We start from the raw sequence: 25,059 nt of genomic DNA, 5'->3' as shown, positions 1-25,059 counted from the left end.
CCCCGCAAGGCAGTGGGCCCCCAGACAACTGTCTCCCCTTGCCCTACCATAGTTACGCCCCTGTTGACAGCATAGAAAGGTGTGCTGTCAAATATCTGATGGCAAGGGGTGGTGTAACTTGCTAGCTGTCTTCCAGTATTTCCAGACCTTGCTATCATCCCCATGAGATCACAGGTATGTTACCTAGCCAGTGGTGTAACAAACCCTGTCAGGGGGCCTGTGTGCAAGAACTGAGCATGGGCCCCATCGGATAATTTCCGTAATTCCATAAGGATCAACAGGGAACTCAAAAATATTAATAATTAATTGGGTGAGGGTTACCTTGGGTTTTTTGATGTATGGAAAACACAAATTTTACTGTTCATGTTTTATAGTATCTCTGCCATTTCTGGTGCTGTAACCATGACTGTTCTCCCCCCACTCCCGTGGTCTATGGACCTCAGTAAACTGATTGACTGGTTGATTGATTGATAATTACTGAATGGCTGGGCAGAAAATTCTGAAATGTCACATGGTATTCCTATATGATGATAGCTTTAAATATGCACACTTTTAAGAGGATTGGTTTGCTTGTTGGTTTTTTTATGCATATTTAAAAGAGTTTTTAAAACTGTTTAAAAGTCTCATACCTGCTTTGTTTCATGACCAAAAGTTACAAAAAGTGCTGGAACGGCAACCCTCACTCTGTCCTTCATTCAAGCCTTATTTAGAGGAAATCGTGTCTTCATATAAAGTTGGAGTTGCCACCATTTTTTTGACCCCATGTTATAACTCTTAAAATTCCGTTTCAGCTACATGTCAACAGGCATGTGGATAAAGATGATCCAGTTGACATAGTATACTTGGATTTGCAAAAGGCTTTTGACAAAGTTCCCCACCAAAGGCTCTTGAGTAAACTTAACAGTCATGGGATAAGGGGGCAGGTTCTTTTGATTAGCAAGCCAGAGGTTGCTACTTCAAATCCTCTCTGGTATGTTTCCCAGACTATGGGAAACACCTGTATATTGGGCAGCAGCAATATAGGAAGAAGCTGAAAGGCATCATCTCATACTGCACAGGAGATGGAAATGGTAAACCCCTCCTGTATTCTACCAAAGAAAACCACAGGGCTCTGTGGTCGCCAGGAGTCAACACCGACTCGACAGCACACTTTACTTTACTTTTCATGATTGATAACTGGTTGAAGGACAGGAAACAGAGGGTAGGAATAAATGGACATTTTTCACAATGGAGGGAAGTAAGAAGTGAGGCTCTAAGGATCTGTACTGGGACCAGTGCTCTTTAATTTGTTCATAAATGTTCTAGAGCCAGCATATCATCGTGGTTAGAGTGTTGGACTAAGACTGGGAAGACCCGAGTTCAAATCCCCATTCAACCATGAAACTCACTGGGTGACTCTGGGCTAGTCATGTATCTCTCAGCCTAACCTATCTCACAGGATTTCTGTGCAAATAAAAATAACCATGTACTCTTAGCTCCTCGGAGGAAGAGCAGGATATAAATGTAAAATTATAAATAAATAAATAAATAAATTGAATAAATGAATAAATAAATAAATAAATTTAAATTGGGGTAAGCAGCAAAATGGCCCAGTTGGCAGATGATACTAAGCTATTTAGGGTAGTGGAATCCAAAACAGATTGTGAGGATCTCGAAAGGATCTCTCCTTTGCCTGATAAGAAATGGCAAATGCAGTTCAATGTAAGTCAGTGTAAAGTGATGCATATTGGGGGGGAAATCCCAGCAGCTTCACATACACTATTAGTAACTGACCAGGAGCGAGATCTTGGGGTCATGCTGGACAGCTCGTTGAAAGTGTCAACTCAGTATGTGCAGCTGTGAAAAAGGATCCCATGCTAGGGATCATTCAGAAGGGGATTGTAAATAAAAATGCGAATATTATAATGCCCTTATACAAATCTAAGCTGTGGCCACATTTGGAGTACTCAGTACTGCATACAGTTCTGGTCACTGTGTGACATTTATAGAACTGGAAAAGGTGCAGAAGAGAAAAGTTCCAAGATGATCAGGGGCCTGGATCACCTTCCAAATGTGGCAAGGCTACAGCATCTGGGGCTTTTTAGTTTGGAAAAGAGGTGACTACGAGGGAGACATGATAGAGGTGTATACAATTGTTCATGGAGTAGAGTGGACCGAGAAAAAAATGTCTCCCTCTGTCACAACACTAGAACCAGGGGTCATCCCATGAAACTGAAGGCCAGGAAATTTAGGACCTACAAAAGGTTGTCCTTTTTCACACACCACATAATTAATCTATGGAATTCTCTGCCATTGGATGTGGTGATGGCCACTAGTTTGGATGGCTTTAAAAGGGGCTTAGACAAATTCACGGAGGACAGGTCTATCAATGGCTACTAGTCTGGTGACTATAGGCCACCTCCAGCCTCAGAGGCAAGATGCTTCTAAATGCCAGATGCAAGAGAGAGGGCATGCCCTCTGGTATGGGTATGCCCTCACCTCTTGTAAACCGCCCAGAGATGTAAGTTTTGTCAAATAAATAAATAATAGGCTTCCCTTAGGGATCTGGTGTCATGTCTTCAGACAAACACCTGTAACTGTGAGTAATGTGCTGGGTGGGACTTCCAGTCCAGAGTGCTTTTGGAGGCCATAAGTAAAGTAAAGTGTGCCATTGAGTCGATGTTGACTCCTGGTGACCACAGAGCCCTGATACTGATACTGACACAAAGGAGTGTGTCACCGCTACATCAACCAGTGTGGTGTAGTGGAGTTCAAACCCCCATTCAGTCATGAAACTCACTGGGTGACTCTGGGCCAGTCTCGTATCTCTCAGCCTGGCCTACCTCACAGGACTGTTGTGTGGATAAACATAATCAAGTACATTGCTCTGGGCTCCTTGGAGGAAGAATGGGATATAACTATACATTTTTTTTAAAAAAGGAGGTGGGGGCGGGAAACAAGGAAGGGAAGGCATGTGGATAAGCAGGGATAAACCAGGGAAGAATATGTGGTTGTTTAAACTGTGCAAGTTAAGCTCAGTTACAAGAGGGAATGAGGTATCATTCAAGCAGTCATACTATGCTGGGCAGCTGCTTGGGATGGCAAAATGTCTTTGCCTGACCCCACACATCCAGATTGGGCTTTGGATAGAGGCTGCCTTAGTGTAAGATCATAGCAGACGCTGTAGCTCAGTGATACGTTCTATGTTGGAGGTCCTAGGTTCAATCCCCAGTTAAGAGTCGCAGGAGCCCCAGGTGGCAGGGTTGAGTAAAAAATCTCTGACTGGAGAGTTGTTGTTGACCAATTAGATTAGGGGGTTTTCAAACTTGGGTCCCCAGATGTTGCTGGACCACAATGGCTGGCCATTGTGGCTAGGGATGATGGGACTTGTAGTCCAGCAACATCTGGGTACCCAAGTTTGCCTGGCATAGATGACACTGGACTAGATAAGCCAATGGGCTGACTTGGTATAAGGCAGCTTCAGAGCCAGTGTAGAGTTGAGAGTATCTGACTAGAACCAGGAATGCTCAGGTTCAAATCCTCACTCAGTCATAAAATGTGCTGAATGATGTTGGGTCACTCACTATCTTCCAGCCTATCCAACCTTGCAGGGTTGTTGTGAGGATGGAGGGGGAGTAAATAATGTATAACACCTTGAACCGCTTGGAGGAGGTGTGAGAGCCAGCGTGGTGTAGTGGTTAGAGTGCTGGACTAGGACGGGGGAGACCTGAGTTCAAATCCCCATTCAGCCATGAGACTAGCTGGGTGACTCTGGGCCAGTCACTTCTCTCTCAGCCTAGCCTACTTCACAGGGTTGTTGTGAAAGAGAAACTTAAGTATGTAGTATACCACTCTGGACTCCTTGGAGGAAAAGCGGGATATAAATCCTCTCTAATAAAACGCTTGGTGTCCGTCCGTGGACGGACACCAAGCGTGTGTCCATGCCTCCCTGCCCTGTTCTGCGCCTGCGCAAAGCGCAGGCCCAGAACAGGGCAAGGGAGACACGCTCGCCGGCACCCAGCAGCCATCTTGGGTGGCCAGAAGCGGCCGCCCCGAAGAAGCCGGAGAGGAGGTGGCGGGAAAGTGACTGAGGCGGCGGCTCCGCCGCCGCCTCGGCCAAAATAGATGGAGGCCGGGGGCGGAGCGGAGGCCATGTAACTCTTTAAAAAAAATTTACTCCCGCGGCCGACGCCGCTGACCGCCCACCCTCCCTCCCAGCTGCCGAGTCCCCCTTACCCTGGCCGACTGCTGTCGGCCGTACACAGCCCTCAATTTAAGAGGCAGAGAGGAGCTCGCAAGCAGAGCTCCTCTCTGTGCAAAGCCTCTTGCCGAACTGCCGCTTTGGGCGCTTGCGTCCCTTGCGCCCAAAGCGGCAGTTCGGCAAGAGGCTTTGCACAGAGAGGAGCTCTGCTTGCGAGCTCCTCTCTGCCTCTTAAATTGAGGGCTGTGTACGCACAGGGTAAGGGGGACTCGGCAGCTGGGAGGGAGGGTGGGCGGTCGGCGGCGTCGGCCGCGGGAGTAAATTTTTTTTAAAGAGTTACATGGCCTCTGCTCCGCTCCCGGTCTCCGTCTCCCCGGCCTGGCGGGGGCAAGTGCCTGGGCCGATTTGGCCCTTAAAGGTAGGGGGGGGAACGGCGGAGGGAGGGGGAATGGCGGCGGGGGGCCAGGAGTGCCGTTACTACCGCCCGTTATTCAATGGGCCAAAATTCACTTGTGTAATAATAATATAATAATATTCAGTCCATATATTCAGTCTGTATATTCAGTAGCGATATAGCAATGGAGTTTGGACTAGACAAGTGTGCTGCATTAATAATGAAAAGAGGGAAAATAACAAAAACAGAAGGAATAGAACTGCCCAATGGAAGCAACATCAAGAACCTGGAAGAGAAAGAACATTACAAATACTTGGGCATTCTCCAGACTGATAACATTGCACACACTGAAGTTAAAAGAAAAATTGGAAGTGTATACATCAGGAAAGTTAGAAAAATCCTCAAGTCCAAACTCAATGGCGGGAACACCATACAAGCCATAAACACTTGGGCTATACCTGTTATCAGATACACTGCAGGAATAATAGACTGGACCCAGGCAGAGCTAGAGACGCTAGATCATAAGACCAGGAAAATTATGACCATCAATCATGCTCTGCACCCCCGCAGTGATGTGGATAGGCTATACCTCCCTCGCAGCTCAGGTGGAAGAGGAATGCTGCAAGTCCATCAAACAGTAGAGGAGGAGAAAAGAGGCCTTGAAGAATATATCAAGGACAGTGAAGAAGATGCACTTCAAATGGTCAATAACAAGAAACTATTCAACACCAATGAAAGAAAACAGGCCTACAAGAAAGAACAAGTCAAGAACTGAGCAGAAAAACGGAAAAATAAGCCACTGCATGGTCAATATTTGCACAATATAAGTGGAAAATCAGACATCACCAAGACCTGGCAATGGCTTAAGAATGGCAACTTGAAAAAAGAAACAGAGGGTTTAATACTGGCTGCACAAGAACAATCACTAAGAACAAATGCAATAAGAGCAAAAGTAGAAAAATCAACAACAAACAGCAAGTGCCGCCTTTGTAAAGAAGCAGATGAAACAGTGGACCACCTAATCAGCTGTTGTAAAAAGATCGCACAGACTGACTACAAAGGCATGACAAGGTAGCAGGGATGATACGCTAGAACATCTGCAAAAAATACAAGCTACCTGTAGCCAAAAACTGGTGGGACCATAAAATTGAAAAAGTTGTAGAAAATGAAGATGCAAAAATATTATGCGACTTCCGACTACAAACAGACAAACATCTGCCACACAATACACCAGATATAACTGTAGTTGAGAAGAAAGAAAAACAAGTCAAAATAATCGACATAGCAATACCAGGGGATAGCAGAATAAAAGAAAAAGAAATAGAAAAAACCACCAAATACTAAGATCTACAAATTGAAATTGAAAGGCTGTGGCAGAAAAAGACCCAAATAATCCCAGTGGTAATTAGCACCTTAGATGCAATTCCAAAGCAACTTGAAGAGCACCTCAACACCATAGGGGCCACAGAAATCACCACCAGCCAATTACAAAAAGCAGCTTTACTGGGAACAGCCTACATTTTGCGACGATATCTATAATAACCAACAGTATTGATGATAAAATTCAGCCATCCCAGGTCCTTGGGAAGGACTCGATGTCTGGATAAAACAAACCAGTCAATAACACCTGTCTGACTGTGCAAACAAGAAATAATAATATAATATAACTGTATACGTAAGGAGACAGGGAGTGCACTGTGGGAGGAATATTGACTAATTCCTGCAGGAAATATTGGATCTATCTATCTTTCTATCTATCATGTTTTTATACCGCCTGATACGTACATCTCTGATATGTAAAGGTAAAGTGTGATGTCGAGTTGATTTTGACTCCTGGCGCCCACAGAGCCCTGTGGTTTTCTTTGGCAGAATACAGGAGGGGTTTAACCATTGCCATCTCCTGTGCAGTACAAGATGATGTCTTTCAGCCTCTTCCTATATCGCTGCTGCCCGATATAGGTGTTTCCCATACTCTGGGAAACATACCAGCAGGGATTTGAACCAGCAGTGTTCTGCTTGTTAGTCAAGCATTTCCCTGCTGCTGCTATGTACATCTTTTTAAAATGTAAGGCACTGGAAACATTGGGGTGTTTTTTCCCTGCTAGAAATTAGTTTTCAAATTGTAAGCCATCCTAAGCCTTTTTGACAAGGTAGGATAAAAAGCAAGATGAATAAATAACTATTCTGGGATTTGTGATGAAGAATAACTTTCCATCTTTGCTCAGAAACTGTGGAAACTTGAATAGTTATGTCATGTCCTGCACAGGCAAACCAAGCTTGAGAACCCCTGGTGTACAGAAGAAACACAAGCCCAGTGAGGTCTAAACTGTGGAGTTTGTATACATTCCTGCCCAGTCTTTCTCTTCTCTAGAGGAACTGGGAGCCTCTAATCCTTATTAACACAACCAGCAAAGAAAGAACATGGGTTCACTTGCAGCACTTTGCCTGGCTAGACAAAGCGGAGAGGGGGAGGGGAATGGAATGCTAGGAATCTGCTAGGAACAGATAACTAATTTCCTGCTTATTCCTGGGTAGGCCTCAAGCCCCGTGTCTTATTTGTGAGCCTGCCTTTGTGCAAATAAAATCAAAGAAAGCCGGTTAACTTAGGGTTGTTCATTCAGAAGGAAGGCTCATAGTGGGAACTGTCAGGAGTTTCTGAATGCAGAACTTTTCTCCTCCGAAAGCAGAGATTTAGGCTGCCATCCTGCAGTTACTAAGCAGGGCTAAGCAGCCCTGTTGGACTCACCTCTGAGTCATTTTGCAAAAGATTGCTCTGCAAGGGAGAAACACGGAGTAGGATGGCCGTCTATTTTTGTGGTTGTGCTCTTGTACCTTTAATAACTGCGCAACAGGTTGAAATGGAAAAGGATAGGCTTTCCCTGTTTTCATGGCTATATGATGTACCTGTGGAACTTCCTGGGTAACTCACCCAACCAACCACCTCTCACAGTATTTTCACAACTATTGATGTGGCCATGAAAGAAACTGTTTACAACGTGCACATGATTGCTCTCCCTGATTTAATCATTCATGGGACCTTATTCTTCTGCTCCAAGACATAGCTGAATAACAGGAATCAAAATGAACAATGTCACAGAGATGTTGTGAGGTAAATTTATTTATCGTTCAATTTTTATCGTTCAGTTTTTATACAGACTTTCATAATGCATCTCAAGGCACTTTACAAAAGTTAAAATACAATAAAATTCCATAAAAGTTACATTTAAAACCTTAAAATCAGAGTAATAAACAGAAGGGGAAAAAACATAAAACACCAAAAAACAAAGCATTAATGTATAAAAATGTTCCAAACAAATGTTGGAAATGTGGACATTGTGAAGGAACTTTTTTTCATATGTGGTGGTCTTGCGGGAAGGCAAAGGCCTTTTGGGATATGATATATAATGAGTTGAAGAAAATTTTTTAAATGACATTTCCTAAGAGGCCAGAATCCTTCCTGCTGGGAATAACGCAAGGAGAGTTTTCCAGAAGAAACTTAACATTTTTTATGTATGCAACCACGGCGGCCAGAATAGTATATGCGCAGAAATGGAAGGACAAGGAAATGCCCTCAAAAGAAGATTGGTTGATAAAAATTTTGGAATATGCTGAGATGGCAAAACTTACTGATAAGGGATGAAAACTTGGAATGTTTTAAAGAAGATTGGAAACCATTCTTACTATACTTAAAGAACTATTTTTCTAATATCGATTTTTCAGCAGGGTTTGAAATTTAGTCAGAGGCGGATTAACGTAGTAGCAAATGTAGCATTTGCTACGGGCCCCGTGTTTTTGAGGGCCCCACATGCCCAGTTTCCAACTGGGAATTAAAGTTAAAACTTTACCTGTTTTATTTGGTCCATATTAGATAAAATATCCCTTTTCTGCTAAATGTGCCTTTTAAGAGAAGGCCCAGCACAGCATCTGTGCAGTGGCTGTTACTGGTGCCTACCACATTTTTCTTTTTAGAGTGTGAGCTCTTTGGAGACAGAGAAGCATCTATCCACTCTTTATTTTTCTATGTAAACCACTTTGAGAATTTTGATTGAAAAACGGTATATAAATGTTCACTGATGTTGTAGTAAGTGTGAGTTTGTAGCTTGGTCTCTCATACTCCAAAATATAGCGAATGAAAAAAATTGAATTACTTTACTAAGCAAGTAAATAATTTATGTTTTAATATTTATGTGCATTTAAAAAAAAAATTAGGGCCCCTTTATAACATATGCTACAGGCCCCGCACTGGCTTAATCCGGCCCTGAATTTAGTAATAATAATAGCAGGTTGGGTAGAGTAAAATCGAGTTGGCAATGTGTAGCATATATGCTTTGAATGACTATAGCAATGGTTGACTTGTATAGTTAATGAATCGTGCAGATTGGTGAGCGGGAAGTCAATATTTACTTAATTAGATGTAACGGGATTGTTAAGATATTGTAAAAACCAATAAAAAGTTTAAAAAGCTAAAAAAAACCCCACCAAAAAACAACCATTAAAAAGACAAACAGAAGTAGGAAAGTTGAGTGACCCGGCAGCCCCAAATTCAATTAAAATTGGTACTTGTGATGTACCAGAGTTCATTGGGGCTTGTTTCCCCCCTATTGCTTTCTAATATCCAGAATAAATAATGATAACACCCAGTTCTCCATCCCACCAAGATGTAACACTATTACTATAAGTTTAGAAATTAATTCCTATATTGTCTTTGATATAGCAACCACAATGTGAATATTTAATTCACTAAACAGACTTTACCATGCATATTAAGAGAATAATTCTATGGGGATGAGGTTCAAAACATAGCATTTATAAAATACGCCCCCCCACCCCCGCCCCCACCCCCACCTCCTAAGAAACCTTTGAAGTATAAGGGCATCAAACATTGAACATGCCAAATGAAATATCCAAGACTTGAAATGCTAAAACTGTAGGATGACCAGATGTAATGGAGGACAAAGTTTCTGTACCTGTGTAATGGGGAATGTTCAAGAAATGTCTCCCATTAACATGTAAATGTTGGTGAGTGGTTGAGGAGCAAGTCTATAATAGTGTGGAAACATAACACTTCCTAAGAGATCCAGAAAAAATAGTCTGGATGTCTCTCCTCTCGTGCAACTGCATTGTTTCCCTATCACAACTTAATGTGGCAGTTAATTAATTTGAGAATTGAATCAAATTCTTCTCTACACCAAGTCAGGCAGGTATACACAAATAAGTTGCATGTCTGGAAAGCTGTTCAACTGCTTAAAACATTCGCTACTGCACAAGAAACCAGGAAACAGAACTGAGAACAGGGGCTCCTAGTTGTTGCACCTAATTGGGTATAGAGACACCTTTTAAAGTGGCGATTCTCTTACATTTAGCAGGGGGAGAGTAACTGGCCCTGTCCAACCCCAGCACAGCATCCCTCCAGTGGCTATTGCTGGTATCTGCCTTTTTAATTATGAGCCCTTTGGGGACAGGGGAACACCTTACTATTTATTATTCTATATAAGCCACTTTGTGAACTTTGGTTGAAGAGCAGTATATAAATATTCGTTGTAGTTGTAGTATATACCTCCTGTCTCCTCTTGTTACAGATACATCACTGTTTGTTTCCTAGGCCAAAAAAACCCATCTGCCAAGATGTCTAGCAAGCGAGCCAAGGCAAAGACCACCAAGAAGCGTCCTCAGCGTGCCACCTCCAATGTCTTTGCCATGTTTGACCAATCACAAATTCAGGAGTTCAAGGAGGCTTTCAATATGATCGACCAAAACCGTGACGGATTCATTGACAAGGAGGATCTGCACGACATGCTGGCATCTCTTGGTAACAATCAAAGTGGTTTCCTGTTAGTGTGAACTGATATAGGAACAACATAGGGACATAGGAAGCTGCCTTATACTGAGTCAGACCATTGGTCCATCTAGCTCAGTACTGTCTGCACAGACTGGCAGCAGCTTCTCCAAGGTTGCAGGCAAGAGTCTCTCTAAGCCCTATCTTGGTGATGCCAGGGAGGAAACTTGGAACCAGAGGTGTTGCTATAATTGAGAGCAAAAGGCTTCAAAGAACACGGCCTGGAGCTCCTGAGGGGCCACCAGGGTGAACACAGGCCCCCTCTCCCCTAGCTACGCTCTACAGCAAACAACAACAACAACACACCCTTCAGTGTGAGAGCCATTTCCCACTGTCCTGACCTCCACACAGTACTATGCCTTTCTCGGTGCTGGGAAGACCTTAAGAGAGATGAAACCCCCTCTTAAGAGCTCGATGGGGAAAGTGCTGGGAAGGGCTACTCTTTGCAGCACTCTGTGCATGCCTTCCAGGATGATGCAGGGGCTCAAACGGGCTCTGTTTCCCTTAAAGGAGCCCTTTAAGGGCCTATATCAGGCTTTTCAGAAGGCAAGCTACCATATCCCTTCATCCCCATGGCACATAGAGCCTGCCAGGTAGCAAATTCACTCACTCAGTCCCCACCTAAAGTCTCTCCAGCATGCAGTCAGCACACCTCGGCTCCCACCTAGCCCTGGCCATCTCTGCATAGAGGCATCTTGGGCTCACACCAGAAGCACAAGAATAAGTCCCAGGGGAGGAGAGGAGCAGGAGAGAGGATTGCACTAGGAACATTGCTTGAGAAATCTTAGTCAATTAATTGGGAGTTTTAGTCAAGTGATTATTTATTACAATTTGCATATGGGCGGAAACTATATTTCTGAAGCAAAAAGCATGTTTTTCTCGTTTTAAAATGGTGCATGCTATGTGATATATCATGTATCACTAGGCATCCCTTTAGAGGAGGCATTCTTCTCCTATGTGTGAGGAAAGGGGAATGCATCTTTTATGATACCTGCCACCTGCAAAATCAATTAATCAAATCAATCAATTAAATGTTGCAGTACTAATGGCAGATAGGGTGACTCAATATAGTAGAGCAAAAGTGGCTAACCTGCAACTGTCCAGCTGTTGGTGGAGCCCAACTCCTGTCATTCCCAGCCAACTGCAGCCAGGTATGATGGGAGTTGTAATCTCACAGTAGCTGGACAACCTCTGGTTGACCACTCCTGCAATAGACGCTCCGGTTCTTAGAACCAAACTACATGGGATGTTCAAAGGTTCACTGGCCCTGACACGTCTAATTTTCCTTTGTAAGCACCAGCAGCAGAATTAGCTAGGGTCCTTGTGGACTGGGACCACAGTGCGGAAGGTCAGTGGCTTTAACACTACCCCCTGCCACAGTTCTGATCCAGATTGTCCCCTTGCACATGCAAAGGGGAAAAAGCTTATATTGACACCAGTCTCCATTTGACATACAGGACAGCCCTGCACAACTTCTGTCTGCATCTCAGGAAAACTGAGAACATGGTCATCTTACAGGCATCCAATGCACTCCAAATCCCTGGAAAAGAATGCCTACATTATATGTGCCAATGTAATGTAGTGTAGTAGTTCAGGAGTTGGACTAGGACTGGGGAGTCCCAGGTTCAGATCTCTGCTCAAAACTGGGTGGTTGTGGATCACTTTCTCTCTCTCAGGTCTCAGCCTAACTAGGAAGCTAGGAAGCTGCCATATACTGAGTCAGCCCCTAGGTCCATCTAGCTCACTATTGTCTGCACAGACTAGCAGCGGCTTCTCCAAGGTTGCAGGCAGGAATCTCTCTCAGCCCTATCTTGGAGAAGCAGGGAGGGAACTTGGAACCTTCTGCTCTTCCCAGAGCGGATTCATCCCCTGAGGGGAATATCTTACAGTGCTCACACATCAAGTCTCCCATTCATATGCAACCAGGGTGGACCCTGCTTAGCTAAGGGGACAAGTCATGCTTGCTACCCACAAGACCTACCTCACAAGGTTGTTTTGAGGGCACCATGGGTGGGGATGCAGAGACCAAGTACACTGCCTTGAAAGAAAGGTGAGATTAAAAAAATGTAGTGGTATTGGGTGCCAAATTCCTATTAACAATAATGCTTTGAACAAATTGGGTTGAATTCTCACCTGACAGTGAAGGTACAAATACCTTTTAATATAGAGTCACCATCCTCCCTCACCAGCTTTGGGGCAAAGTTAGGACCCTGCTGGGCACAGAGAAGTGTCTCTTCTCTGCAGTATGCCAGAGGTGAGAGGATATGGTAGCTGGACCAGGCAGTCTTTTAAAGATAAGTTAAGTGTGTCTTGCATCAACGTAATTAAAGGTGTATTGGTCCCAGTCTCACATGGCCAGCTTTGTTTCCCTTCCCTCCCCTCCCCTCCCCTCCCCCTCATCCCCCACTAGCTCTCAGACAATGATTTAAAAAGGAAACAGACAATCTGAAAAGGCACTAGATGAGGAAGGGTGTGGAAACTCTTTACATATGCAAATGAATCCGAGCTGGGCAGAGTTTGCCAAAAGCTGCAGGTTTCTGAGCTTCACTCCAGGCCAGGTTGGACTGCCTTGTTTAGCATTTGACCCTGCAAAAAAATGAAAACAAAAAGGTCAGACCAGCCCTCAGGCTTCTTGAGAGGTGTGAGGTTTGCCATGCTCTCCACCCAAAGCCTTTGCCTCTAAAGTTTCAGGTTGTGTGGCTCGGCTTCCTCTCTTAATATGTAGTAAGGCTGCTCACATGACCCTAAATAGAGTCTGAGGAGTACTCAGCCAGGGTAGGAGAGCTGTGCATGCTCCCAATCCATGGTCATGTAAACTCCAAATATAACGTTGGAGAAGGGGAGAGGGATCATTTGGAAGGCAGGAGCTGGGTAGATCAGCTTTTCATCCATCCTTGGTAAGATGCTGGGGACGGAATCTGGGTAGGGTGTGCCCATCCTACTTAGCTCCCGCCTCCCACACAATTACTCTCCCTTCCTTCTACCTTGCTTTTTTGAGTTTACATGAATGTGGATCAGGAGCATGCACAGCTCTCTTGCCCTGGCTGCGCTGGGCACCCCTCCAAGCCTATTTAGGATCATATGAACAGGCTTCATGAATCGTTACTCCTTGTAGTATGTTGCTTCAGGAGAAACCCCAATCCAACAAAGTGATAGGTTTATTTTGCTTCACAGGACCAGTGTTCAATTCTGTTTTTGCCTCCAAACTTTCATTGAGTTTCACTGAAACCAAGGAGAATTAGCACATGTTGAATCAGCCATGACTCATTTGCATGGCTTGATAAGGACATATCTACATAATCCTTTACACCATGATTCCAAGTCAGACTAGAAGGACTTTTAGACACACTGCCTGAAGCAGAGCTGGCTATCAGAAAGCCAACACTACACATTAACTTTCAGTGTCTGGATGAGTTTCAGGATTTGCATTTGATCACATCTTCTCTCTTTGAACTGTCATGATCAAGTGCTAAATGTTAATCCATATCAGGCTCAGTATGTAGAGCCTGCTTTCACACAACCAAAATGTTCAAACATATGAATTCCCTTGAGATCAGACTCAGGACCATCTAGTTTAGTCCACTAGAGGCTAGCCATTTTGTTTCCCCAAACAGGCAGCCACCATATGCTCTGAGAGCCAGTGTAGTAGTCATGCTCCCCAAAATTTTAGATTTTAAGCATCTCACCCAGATTGCTTAGCCCACCCAGATTCACCTGCATTTCAGCTTTCATTTAAAAAATAAAAATAAAAAATAAAAAAGCTAAGATCTAACCCTTGTAGAATCAAAGTTATGGAACACCCGTCGACGTGTGATGCGTACGGAGCGCGCGCGGCGGCGAGTGCGCACGCGCACCAGAACGGGTGCATGCATGTAGCCTACTGGAGCACTGGAGGGCTAACGACGGGGCCAGGGGCGGCAGGGAGGAACGCTGCCGCCCCAGGAACTTTTACAAAAACTACAGCGCCAGAGAGGGAAGAGCGGCGGGGGGGTAATGTACTACCCCCCCACCCTTAAAGCTACAACGCCCCCCGTGCCCATCTGGACCGGTTCAGAGGGATGCACATCCCTATTCTGTGCAAAAATTATTTTCAAGCCAGTTTACATAATATGCAAATTAGGCATTTGGATTTGGAAAGCCAAAATATGGCAACCTTATGTAGTCACAAATTCAGAAGTGCAGGCGCTCACCATGCCAACCCACATAACTACACCCACCCTAGGAGCCCCACCCTGTAGCCATACTCACCCCAGCAGCCACGCCCCATAGCCAAACCCCCAATGCAAAAAACATCGCGCAAATGACTGCTTTATATTATTTGTATTTTTAAATGCAGTTTCATAGTTTTCTGTGCAAACATGCAAGCTGTGAAAAAACCCTTTAAAAGATAAACTTGTCCAAAGTATACTGGACTATATTAGCATCACTCGTTAATATTCTGACTGAAAAGTCCAGAACTCCCTGAGCAGAAAACCCAGAGAGAATCCTTTTGAGGATGAGTTCCTCCCAAAGCAGATACATTGAAGATATATTGCCTTTAAACAGAGAGGCAGCATGGTGTAGGGGTTAGAGTGTTGGACTAGGTCTGCGGCAGAGAGCCGAGTTCAAATCCTCATTCAGCTATGAAACTCACTAGTTAACTCTGGGCTAGTAACTTATACCCCAGTTTAACCTACATCACAGGGTTGTTACACCTAAACATAAACATAACCATGTACTCTGCGCTGGGCTCCTTGGAGGGAGAGCAGGATATAATTGGGGTGTGTGTGTGTTTAAAAACAAACAAACATGGAAGTTCTATTATGCCTAATAGGGTTTGGTTGTAATTACATGAGAATTACCTATAAAAGCACACTCAGCTTGTGGTAGAAGAGCTTAAAGTCAGCCCAGATTGACTCAAGACTATGAAAGGTGAAAGGGCCCCATGTGAATATTCAGATTACAAAGATCAACATGCATTCTGGACACTAGCTGAACCATTCCCAAGACCATTCCAAGGCAGGCAAATTCAACTTAGCTTGACAGAAAAAAGCAACAGGATAACAGCAAGAAAAATGATTGTGTGAAATGTCTGAAAAAGTGGGGAGGATTCAGGAGGAGGAGGATCGGATGGTAGAGATGAACATACATATTTTTATGCCTAAGGGCATATATAAAGGATTGCATTTGTACATTGGACCACTAGAGGGCACTCAGTTATACACTTGAAGACAGAGCAGAAGTGAGGGTTTTTACGGATTTAATGTTGAGCCAAATGAGCAATTCAGAAGTAGCTGACCCCAAAAATGGAGATCCTGCATGCACATGTTAACCTTGAGCAGACTGGAATTTCTTCCCACATAAATTAGTGACCGACTTGGTCTTTCCCCCCACCCCCCAAGGTATCCCCCACTCCGACCTTGCATTCTGACAAATAATGCTGGTCCCCCAAGTTATATCCCCTGGATCTGATTTTATGGGCAATTTATGGGGCAGCTCCTGGGAAACTGTCCCCATACATAAGCAAAGGGCCTATTCACTTTTGTCTACGAGAATGAGGTCACGGGGATTTTTATTGGCCTAGTTTAGCTGTGCTACAGTTTAATGTTTAGATTTTGGGTTTCTATTGCAAATCCCTTTAAGAATGGAGTGCACTTCACATTAGTAGGAGATAGTCAAGCCAGCTGATCTGCATGCTATATATGCTTAAGCTTACTTCCCATCGTTCTGATTTATTTCTAAGAAATTCTGTTATCCAAGTTACTACTAACCACCTCTTGTAAGCAAACAAGAGTATCAGTCTATGTTAGAGATGCCATAAAGTTCGAACAGCAGGTTCAGCTACAGTCAGACTAGCAGTGAATTTTGGAGAAACAGGAATGGAATTGTTCACATATAGGATCACATATAGGAGTCAGTATCCTCAAATCTAGCTTTTTAACTAGAACTGTGGTTTTAAATTGTTTTAATGTTTGTTTTGTATTTTTGTAAACCACCCAGAGACATACGTTAGGGGCGGTGCACAAATATAATAAATAAATAAATAAATGTTAAAAAATGAAATATCTACAACCATTCATATGTTCATGGGACTCAGTTATCGTATGATTTGGAGGTTTCTCCATACTCTCTGGAGTATCTGCCACAGTTGAAAGGATGCTGGGGAACGAAGCTGTTTCCAAGTAATTTCCCTTGAAAATTATACCGGCCCATGTGCAGCGCAGAGTTAGGCAAATGGCAGCACTACCACTCATGTTGTTGTGTGGGTTGGAAACAGTGTTGATGTCATTACGCAAGAGCGCTCTTGCACAACTGCTGAAAAATTGTGTTAATTCAGTTGCGCAACGGTGCAGCCATAGCACAATTTTTGCAATAGTGCTCTTGTGTGTGGTAGCACTATCACCTGCCTAACACTGCACTGTATGTATGTGGGCTATTCAGTATTATTGTTTGGAGTCAGAAACCCAGAAATGATTCCCCACTTCAAGTCAAATTAGTGGATGATTCCAAGTTCTGTTTATGCCTTCTCAATCTCTACCAACATAGGCTGCTATCCAGGGGCGTAGCAAGGTTGGAGTGGGCCCAGAGACAAGATTTTAAAATGGGGGCCCCCCACTCAAAGTCCAGGGCCTCCACACACCGCAGGCCCCCAAGGATTTAAGTCTGATATTCCAAAATAAGTATGCTGCCTGGAAATACATTTCACTGAATACACACACGCACACGTCACAATATATAGTGATATACATTGAGTACTATACATTTGTTTTACTTTTAATGCCTAGAACACACTAAAAAGATGAATGATTAAAATGGGCCCCTCGCTGCAGATTAGCCAAGGAGCCTTTCAACCATGCAGGGTGAACCTATGTTTGTTTTCTCAGAATTCTGAACAAATTCAGTCAAGTTCGATTCCAGGAGGTTTTTCACAGGAGGCTTTTAAAGCCCTTTAACACACATCTCCTCTGGAATGGAGGTGCTGCATTCACATGTTGGCCAGATTTACCCTGAAGTCCCTGCAAGTTATTGGGGAGCAGTTCACACACAAGAAAAATAAAATAAAATAAAAGCAGAAGACATGCTTCACAGTTCTCACTCAGACCTTCTGGGTTACAAAACATCTTGAACATAAGTGCATTTATAAATGAATGAATAAAATAAATATAATACTGTTTCTTCCAGAAGTTTTTGTAATTTTCTGCCATGAAACAAGCCACTTATAGGACTTTTTAGATAGTTTTTTTTTAAGCCAGCAAATTTTCCAAGCTGTTTAAAAATAAATATTCAGAGACTTCTCAGTCCCTCCCCCCGCCATATCAAAGCCCTATGGCAAGCAGATCCCTATATATCCGGGTGGGGGGGTGGGAAGGTAACCACAAAAAGGAGTTCACACTCTACCTGGCAGCAGGGGGTCTTCTGCTGCAGAGACCAGTGGTGGCCTCTCTGGCTGCCTCCTCCTTCCTGGCTGGCTTGGGCCCTACTGGAGTTCAGGCTTCACAGAGGCCTACACCAGACCTCCGTGGAAGCCCCGCCCACCCGCCGATCAGCTGAGAGGTGGGAGAAAAGGAGCTCTTTGCAGCTTGTCTGCTGCCTCGATTGCCAGCCAGGAGAACAAGCTGGAGAGACGGCGAAGAGGGCAAGTGGGTGAGAGGCTATGGGGCTGGGCAGGGGGCAATGGGGAGTCACGTGAGGTGCCTCTGGGGTGCCCCTCCAGGCAGTGGGGCCCCCAGACAACTGTCTCCCCTTGCCCTATCATTGTTACGCGCCTGCTGCTATCAGAGTGTGTAGATACATATGAAAAAGTAAAAAATAGGCTTTCTGTTGGCTATTATTTCTGTCCACTTTTGTCCTTGAACTGTTAAGGGGCTGGTGAGAGTAGATGTTGATCCTGTACTATGGCAGAGGGGTTGGACAAGGTGCAGGATGGACAGAAGATAGACTATAGTCTACTGGTAGACTATTGGCCTGTTCCTAGTGGACTACCCAGTGCCTGGAGATTGCTGGAAGTTTTTCAGAGAATGACAGACCAGATGAAAGTTTGACCTGGTCCAACAAGACACGTCTTATGCTCTTAAACAACTCAGGAGCACTTAACCCAAATTAGTTCTATCTTAGTTGTTATGATATTCTGAATAGGTACTCTTTGTGTATTTGGAGCACATTTCTTTTAGGCATGAAGGTTTTAGTGGAGGAGAAAGGAGACCACACAAGACTTAAGTGGGCCCATCCAGGACTGAACAGCCTATTTTATTTATTTATTTATTTAAAACATTTATATACTGCCCAAAGCATAAGTCTCTTAATAAAAACAGATAAAAAGATTAAAATGTTACAATTAAAATTTAAAATGTCAAAACTATTAAAAACACAATTAAAACAAATTATGGAAGTTTGGAAGGGCTCAAAACTATTTGAGCCCTTCCAACATTTCTGAACTAAGTGGAAAAGTCTAGAAATGCACATTATCATGGAGTTAGAAGGGATACCTTCATTGGTAAGGGTGGGTAAACTCTGGGCTTGTGGATCTACTCTGAGACTACGTGATGCAGTGGTTGGAGTGTTAGACTAGGAAGCTGTTCTCACGGTCGGCCAAAAGTGGGCTAAGGCAGCCTAGCCCGCTTTTGGGCGAGCGTGAGAACCACTGGGCTCACAGACAAGCCCAATTTCCTCAAAGCGAGTAACCCGCTTAAGTAGCCCTCACCTAAAACGAGGTTAACGAGTGAGCGCTCTGTTAACTGCATTTTTTTGATCATGTATTGCCTCAGCGCAGCTCTACGGCACGGCAACATACGAGGAGACCCCCGACGGGAGGCTACAAGCAGCCTTCTGGGCTCGGGGGTCTCTCCAGCATGCCCTGCGCGCTCACGAGGAGCATCCTGGAACCTCCGGGGGCCGTGTGGCGCCTGATCCCCAGAGCCCCCGCCAGCTCCGTGACAGAGCTGGCAGTCGTGTGGACAGCCGATCCAGCTGCCCAGGGCTGCTGCCTTGATCATCTGTGAGGAGAGCGGTCTACGCTCTCCCCACAGACCTCCTTTCAGCAAGTCTCACTGATCGTGAGACTCGCCTCTAGGACTGAGAAAACCCAAGTTCAAATCCTCACTCAGCCATGAAACTCACTGGGTGACTCTGGCTCAGTCACTTATCTCAGCACAACCTACCTTACAAGGTTGTTGAGAGGATAAACATAACCATGGACACCACTCTGGCATTCTTGCAGGAAAAGCAAGGCATACAAGTAAGAAAGTAAATTGTAGAGCCCCAGCACCCACCAACCAGATCCAGGAGCAAAATAATGGTGAGGGTGGAGTCAGATGTAAAATGATGGCTTAAGGGACCACACCACTTGCCTACTGTACCACATGAGCAAACTTTAACTTGAATATGCAAGTACAACCCTGAGTTATTGTAGATCAGGGATGGGAGCAAAGAACTCTAACACTGTACCAGTTAATACTATTTTTTGAGAATGAGAGTTAAGTAACTAGCACAAGGTTAGCCCTCCATTGCAGAGACTTTTTATTTAAAAATGTTACTTATTATGCCCCCCCCCCCCCGGGAAAAAGGCTACGGAGTGGTTTTTCAATAGAAAACCACAGGAGGTGAAAGGAAGTTTAGGACTTCTTGTGGGTCCCCAGAGACAACTTGCCACTTTCACAACTGCATTTAAACAAAAACACAAAAACAAAGCTTAGAGGGAAAGACACACAATTCAGTCTCATACACAGTAAAGCCCAAAAGGCTGCTGCATCACAGAAAAAGTGTCCATTGAACATGAGTCTAGGTAACTCAAGCAAATAAATCAAGCTACGTAATAGAGGAAGCAAAATCATTAGCACAACAAGAATGCAATAGTCTTGGGACAAAAGCAGCCTTTAGTAATGGCCCAACAGAAAAGCAGTCAGTCTTTATTCACCAGTAGCTTTTAACAAATGGTTCTAGCTCCTCTTTTTGGCACAGAAGTCAAACACACACTTCAAGATCACCAGCCAATAAAACTTCCATTCAGCTGTGCATTTTCCTCCTAGGGTCATACTGATGATGATCTGGGACAATCATGGGCCTTATGGGACAATTATGGGCCTTCTTCTCATGTTTGTTGCTGTCTTGCTGGGTGATTCATAACCATGTACTCTCAACCTCTAGGCTCCTTGGAGGAAGTGCGGGATATAAATGTAAAAATAAATAAATAAAAATAAACAAATAAATAATGAATGTCTCATCCTTTGTTTTGTCCAGTCCCAGAAAGAGAACACAATGCAATGGCCACATGTTATAATGCTTCAGCACCAAGTTTCAGTTGAAAAGCTTGGCCCGGCCAGGCCACTGAAACATAAAGCCTAATTTCTCAACTGACTGCATTTTCAGGGAAAAACCCTACCGATGAGTACTTGGAGGGCATGATGAGTGAAGCACCCGGGCCCATCAACTTCACCATGTTCCTCACCATGTTTGGAGAGAAGCTGAATGGCACTGACCCCGAAGATGTCATCCGCAACGCTTTTGCCTGTTTTGATGAAGAGGTCACAGGTATGTTCTGTGCAAATTTACTCAGTTGCAGCTGGAAATGCTGAATTAAACTATAGCAGGGAATAGAAGCAATTGATGAATATTTGAGACCATAGTGGATAGATTTAGCTTGAATCTAGCCTCCCGCATGAACTCATTAGGTGGTCTTAGGCAAGGGAGGGAACTTGGAACCTTCTGCATGCAAGAATGCAGACACTCTTCCCAGAGTGGCCCCATCTGGGAATATCTTCTAGTGGAATATCTTACAGTGCTCACACATGTAGAGGAGATTCTCATGATCGGGCAAAAGCGGGCTAAGGGAGCCTAGCCTGCTTTTTGCCCAATTGTCTGCTGCCACAGGAGCCGTGCGGCTCCCGGCAGCAAACCCTCCTAATGCCCCCTCCTCTTAGATGAGGTTAGCGGAATGAGCGCTCCACTAACCCTGTCTTTTTTATTGTGTGTTGCCACGGTGTGGCTCCGCACCGCAACAACACACGAGGAGACCCTTGCAAGGAGGCTGAAACAAGCCTCCCAGCCCTAGGGGTCTCTGCATCCTGGAGCTTCTGGGGGCCGCGTGGCCTCCAATCCCCGCAACCCCCGCCGTCTCCATGACGGAGCTGGCAGTCATGTGGGCTAAGCCTGCTCTCCCCGCAAACCCCTTCCCGGCGAGTCTCACTGATTGTGAGACTCACCTCGTAGTCTCCCATTCAAATGCAAACCAGGGCAAACCCTGCTTAGCAAACAGGACAAGTCATGCTTGCTACCACAAGACCAGCTCCCTTTTTGACAGGGAGTGCATTCTAGACAGAGCCCTGGGGCAATCACAGAGAAGGCCCGGAGCCAAGTAGTCACCACACAGTTAGGGTTTGGTTAGAGCACAATGCATATGCTCTACCACTGAGCTCTGGATCATCCCCAAGGGAGTATAGTTGCATGGTCTACTATAGATGAATCAGAAGACAAATTACATTTCAATGGGGTTTGCACAGGATAATTTCCCAGGGGATATAGAATACAACTCAGTAAAAAATTGTTCATGGCACTCAAAATACAGCATCTGAAGTACCCACTTATTGACTTATAAGAGGGCTTCCTTGGAAGTGACCCTGCTTTCATCTCAGGGGCGTATCTAGGGTAGGGCAGGCAGGGCACATGCCCTGGGCGCCACTTGAAGGGGGTGCCATTTTCCAAAATTAAAAAAAAAATTTAAATGGCCACTGAAAACAAAATGGCCACCACACATGCTCAAATGGCCTCTGTGAGGCCCTAGGCCAGGCCAGGCCTCGCAGAGGCCATTTGAGCATGCATGGTGGCCATTTTGTTTTTAGCAGCCATTTAAAAAAAAAAATTAATGGCCACCGCACATGCTCAAATGGTCCCTGCGAGGCCCTAGAGGCCAGCGGGGGGAGGGGGAACCTTTCCAGACCCCCCCACAGCCTTTAGGAAGCCCCCCGAAGGGGCTACAGGTATGCAAAATTAAAAAATAATAATATAAGTCACTGTACACATATTTAGTTTGGCACTCTGTACAGAGAATCAGGGCTTGTGAATACTGAGCTGAAGCTTATGAGCTAGGATTGTATTCATCTGCTCTTACTTTGCTTCTTGTGATAAGTGAGTTAAATGTGATGTCTTAATAATGTGGCTATTAATGATGAGTTTGTCCTTTAATGAGTGTGAAATCCTTAGTACTAAGGCCCACTGGGAGTTTCTTGCTCTCTTTCTCTCATTTTAACTGTCTTTCTGAAATACTTGAATATATTCCAAGCAGTGACACAGTTTACTCTGCATATCCTTTAATTATTTTCAGAGTATCTGGGAAAAGTCAAATTCTCCATTGATTTTTAAAACTTATGTAACAGTGATGCTACAATGCATAGTAGAGAATTAGACAGGCACTTCTGTTTAGTTTTCCAAGTACACCTCCACATAGTATTTGGGTATTTCATGAGCCCCAGCATACTGAAATTTGTAGTTTTCCAGCATTTTTTGGTCAGTGGTCTACGTCCACTGCTAAATATTTTTTGAAATATTAAAAGATTAACGAGCTTGACTTGTATTTTTCAGCTGATATTATGGTAAAGTTATCTGAAAGATGGGTGTCAGATGCTTGGACAGGGGGCGCAATTTCAGTGTTTGCCCTAGGCGCTATTTTCCCGAGATACGCCTCTGATTCATCTAGACTATTTCTTCTTCTACTACCTCTTCTTTCCAACACAGGCTTCATTCACGAAGACCACTTGCGTGAACTGCTCACCACCATGGGCGACAGATTCACAGATGAGGAAGTCGATGAGATGTATCGAGAAGCCCCCATTGACAAGAAAGGCAACTTTAACTACGTGGAGTTCACCCGCATCCTGAAGCATGGAGCCAAAGACAAAGATGATGAGAACTAAGATATTCCAACTCCCCAGTTGCCCTGTTTCTGTCCCAGTTCCCTTGCTCCTCCCTGAAGATCCCTGCTGCCATGGCCCAGTGTCAGAGTGGCCTAACCTGAAAGAGAATTGCTCTGAAATATTTCAGCAGAGCTAGCCCTGACCTCAAGGAATGATAAGCTTGTTGCATGTTCACACACACACACACACACCGGTACAGAGCCTTTGTTAAGCTGCTCCTTGACTCCATAGGTCTCAGGGAGTAAGATACTTTTGTGATCTCCCCTCTCCAAAATTTCTAATTACAAACATTTAGATGCTCTGCAGAGGGAGTTAGAAGAGACATTCTGGACTCAGAGCCCTCTGACACTGTCCATTTGTTACATAAAACCATCCAGCATTGAATTTAAGGGCTCTGCTGGGATAGCCACTTGAATCTTTATCTAGATAATTGATGTCTGTTGTTATTACTATTTATCACTTATACTGCACTTTTAAATTTGCAAAGCAACTTACAATTTTTATTGTCCGTCCCCCATCCCCCAATAACTCTACGAGGTTGGACTATCTTATTCCCATTTTATAGCTGGGACAAATATTTCCCCCAAACCACACAATAACTATATAAGTGGAACTTGGACCCAGGTCCCTCAGAATTTAAATCTAAATTCTTATGTGCTGGACCATGTTGGCCTTCATCCCAGTTGAAGCTGCTTCCTCCTCAAAAAATATACTAAACTTGTTCAAAGCTCACTGGGAGGCAGTCCAGATTTGGGGTTATCTATCCCACCTGACAGGCATGCTCTGTTCTCACTTGTGATACTTTGTGCACAAAGGACACTTTTTCCTTTGAGGACGTGCAAGGCATGTTTGACCCTTCTCACACACATCCATTCATGTGCAACCAAGATGGACTTGCCCTTTATTTTGCATTTCATGCCACATACACCTGAATGCTCAAACCTCTTAGCACTTAGTCCTTAAAGGTAAAGTGTGCTGTCAAGTCGGTTTTGACTCCTGGCAACCACAGAGCCCTGTGGTTGTCTTTGGTAGAATACAGGAGGGGTTTACCATTGCCTCCTCCTACACAGTATGAGATGATGCCTTTCAGCATCTTCCTATATCACTGCTGCCTGATAGAGGTGTTTCCCATAGTCTGGGAAACATACCAGTGGGGCCTTAGAGCTGGCTAAAAATAAGATTATTAGAAAACTAAGTTTGAGGTCCTATCCCACACACTCCACTTGGGACCCAAACCCAGTATATTTCTTACTGGCTACCTGAAAAAAGATTGAGCCAGAGGAACACAAACACAACAACTTGCCTCTCTTGCCTGCATCTAACCAGCAGAAAATGTGTTTGTTTCCAAATAACTTGCTCCAATTATTCCCTTTTGATGATTAAAGATACAATATTACAGACTACCTATAGCCATCCCTGCTGGTTTTTAAATCAATACGATAAGGATGTCGCCTGTATATTGTTTGTTGACAATCAGACCAAAGATTTGTGACTTAAGAGAAAAAATGTAATTGCAGATTTAAGGAGTATAATACAAATCTGTTTCCATCCTATACGTGACTTCCTTCATTATTTGGCCCATTTAGCACTTTTTATGTAGGCATTTTAACATGGGATAAGATCGCCTTTGGGAATGGAATAAAACTTCATTTGGGCCCTTCATCCAGTCTTTACTTTACATGCCTGAACTGTACAGTAGGCTCCAAAGAGAAAAGCTAGAGATGTTACATCATCATGTCTAACAATGCACCCATTTTGCATGGCT

At 44.2% G+C, this 25,059-nt stretch overlaps 1 protein-coding gene across 2 annotated transcripts in view; it reads left to right on the top strand.

The window, feature by feature from the left end:
- MYL9 (myosin light chain 9) overlaps nucleotides 1-24,847 on the top strand; it is a 37,644-nt gene extending 12,797 nt beyond the window's left edge. Inside the window, exons 2-4 of one of the 2 annotated variants that reach the window (XM_053248199.1) lie at nucleotides 10,177-10,383; nucleotides 20,755-20,916; nucleotides 23,116-24,847. In XM_053248199.1, the coding sequence (XP_053104174.1) occupies nucleotides 10,200-10,383; nucleotides 20,755-20,916; nucleotides 23,116-23,294 (525 nt within the window). In that variant the 5' untranslated portion in view covers nucleotides 10,177-10,199 and the 3' untranslated portion in view covers nucleotides 23,295-24,847. Of the gene's footprint in view, nucleotides 1-10,153; nucleotides 10,384-20,754; nucleotides 20,917-23,115 lie in introns of both variants that reach the window. The other variant, XM_053248200.1, reaches the window with a different exon arrangement.
- Nucleotides 24,848-25,059: the final 212 nt, after the last annotated feature.

Source organism: Hemicordylus capensis, chromosome 4, assembly GCF_027244095.1.
Source record: "Hemicordylus capensis ecotype Gifberg chromosome 4, rHemCap1.1.pri, whole genome shotgun sequence".
Lineage (NCBI taxonomy): Eukaryota > Metazoa > Chordata > Lepidosauria > Squamata > Cordylidae > Hemicordylus > Hemicordylus capensis.
The sequence above is the reverse complement of the archived record's forward strand: the minus strand, read 5'-3'. Positions and strand labels throughout refer to the sequence as shown.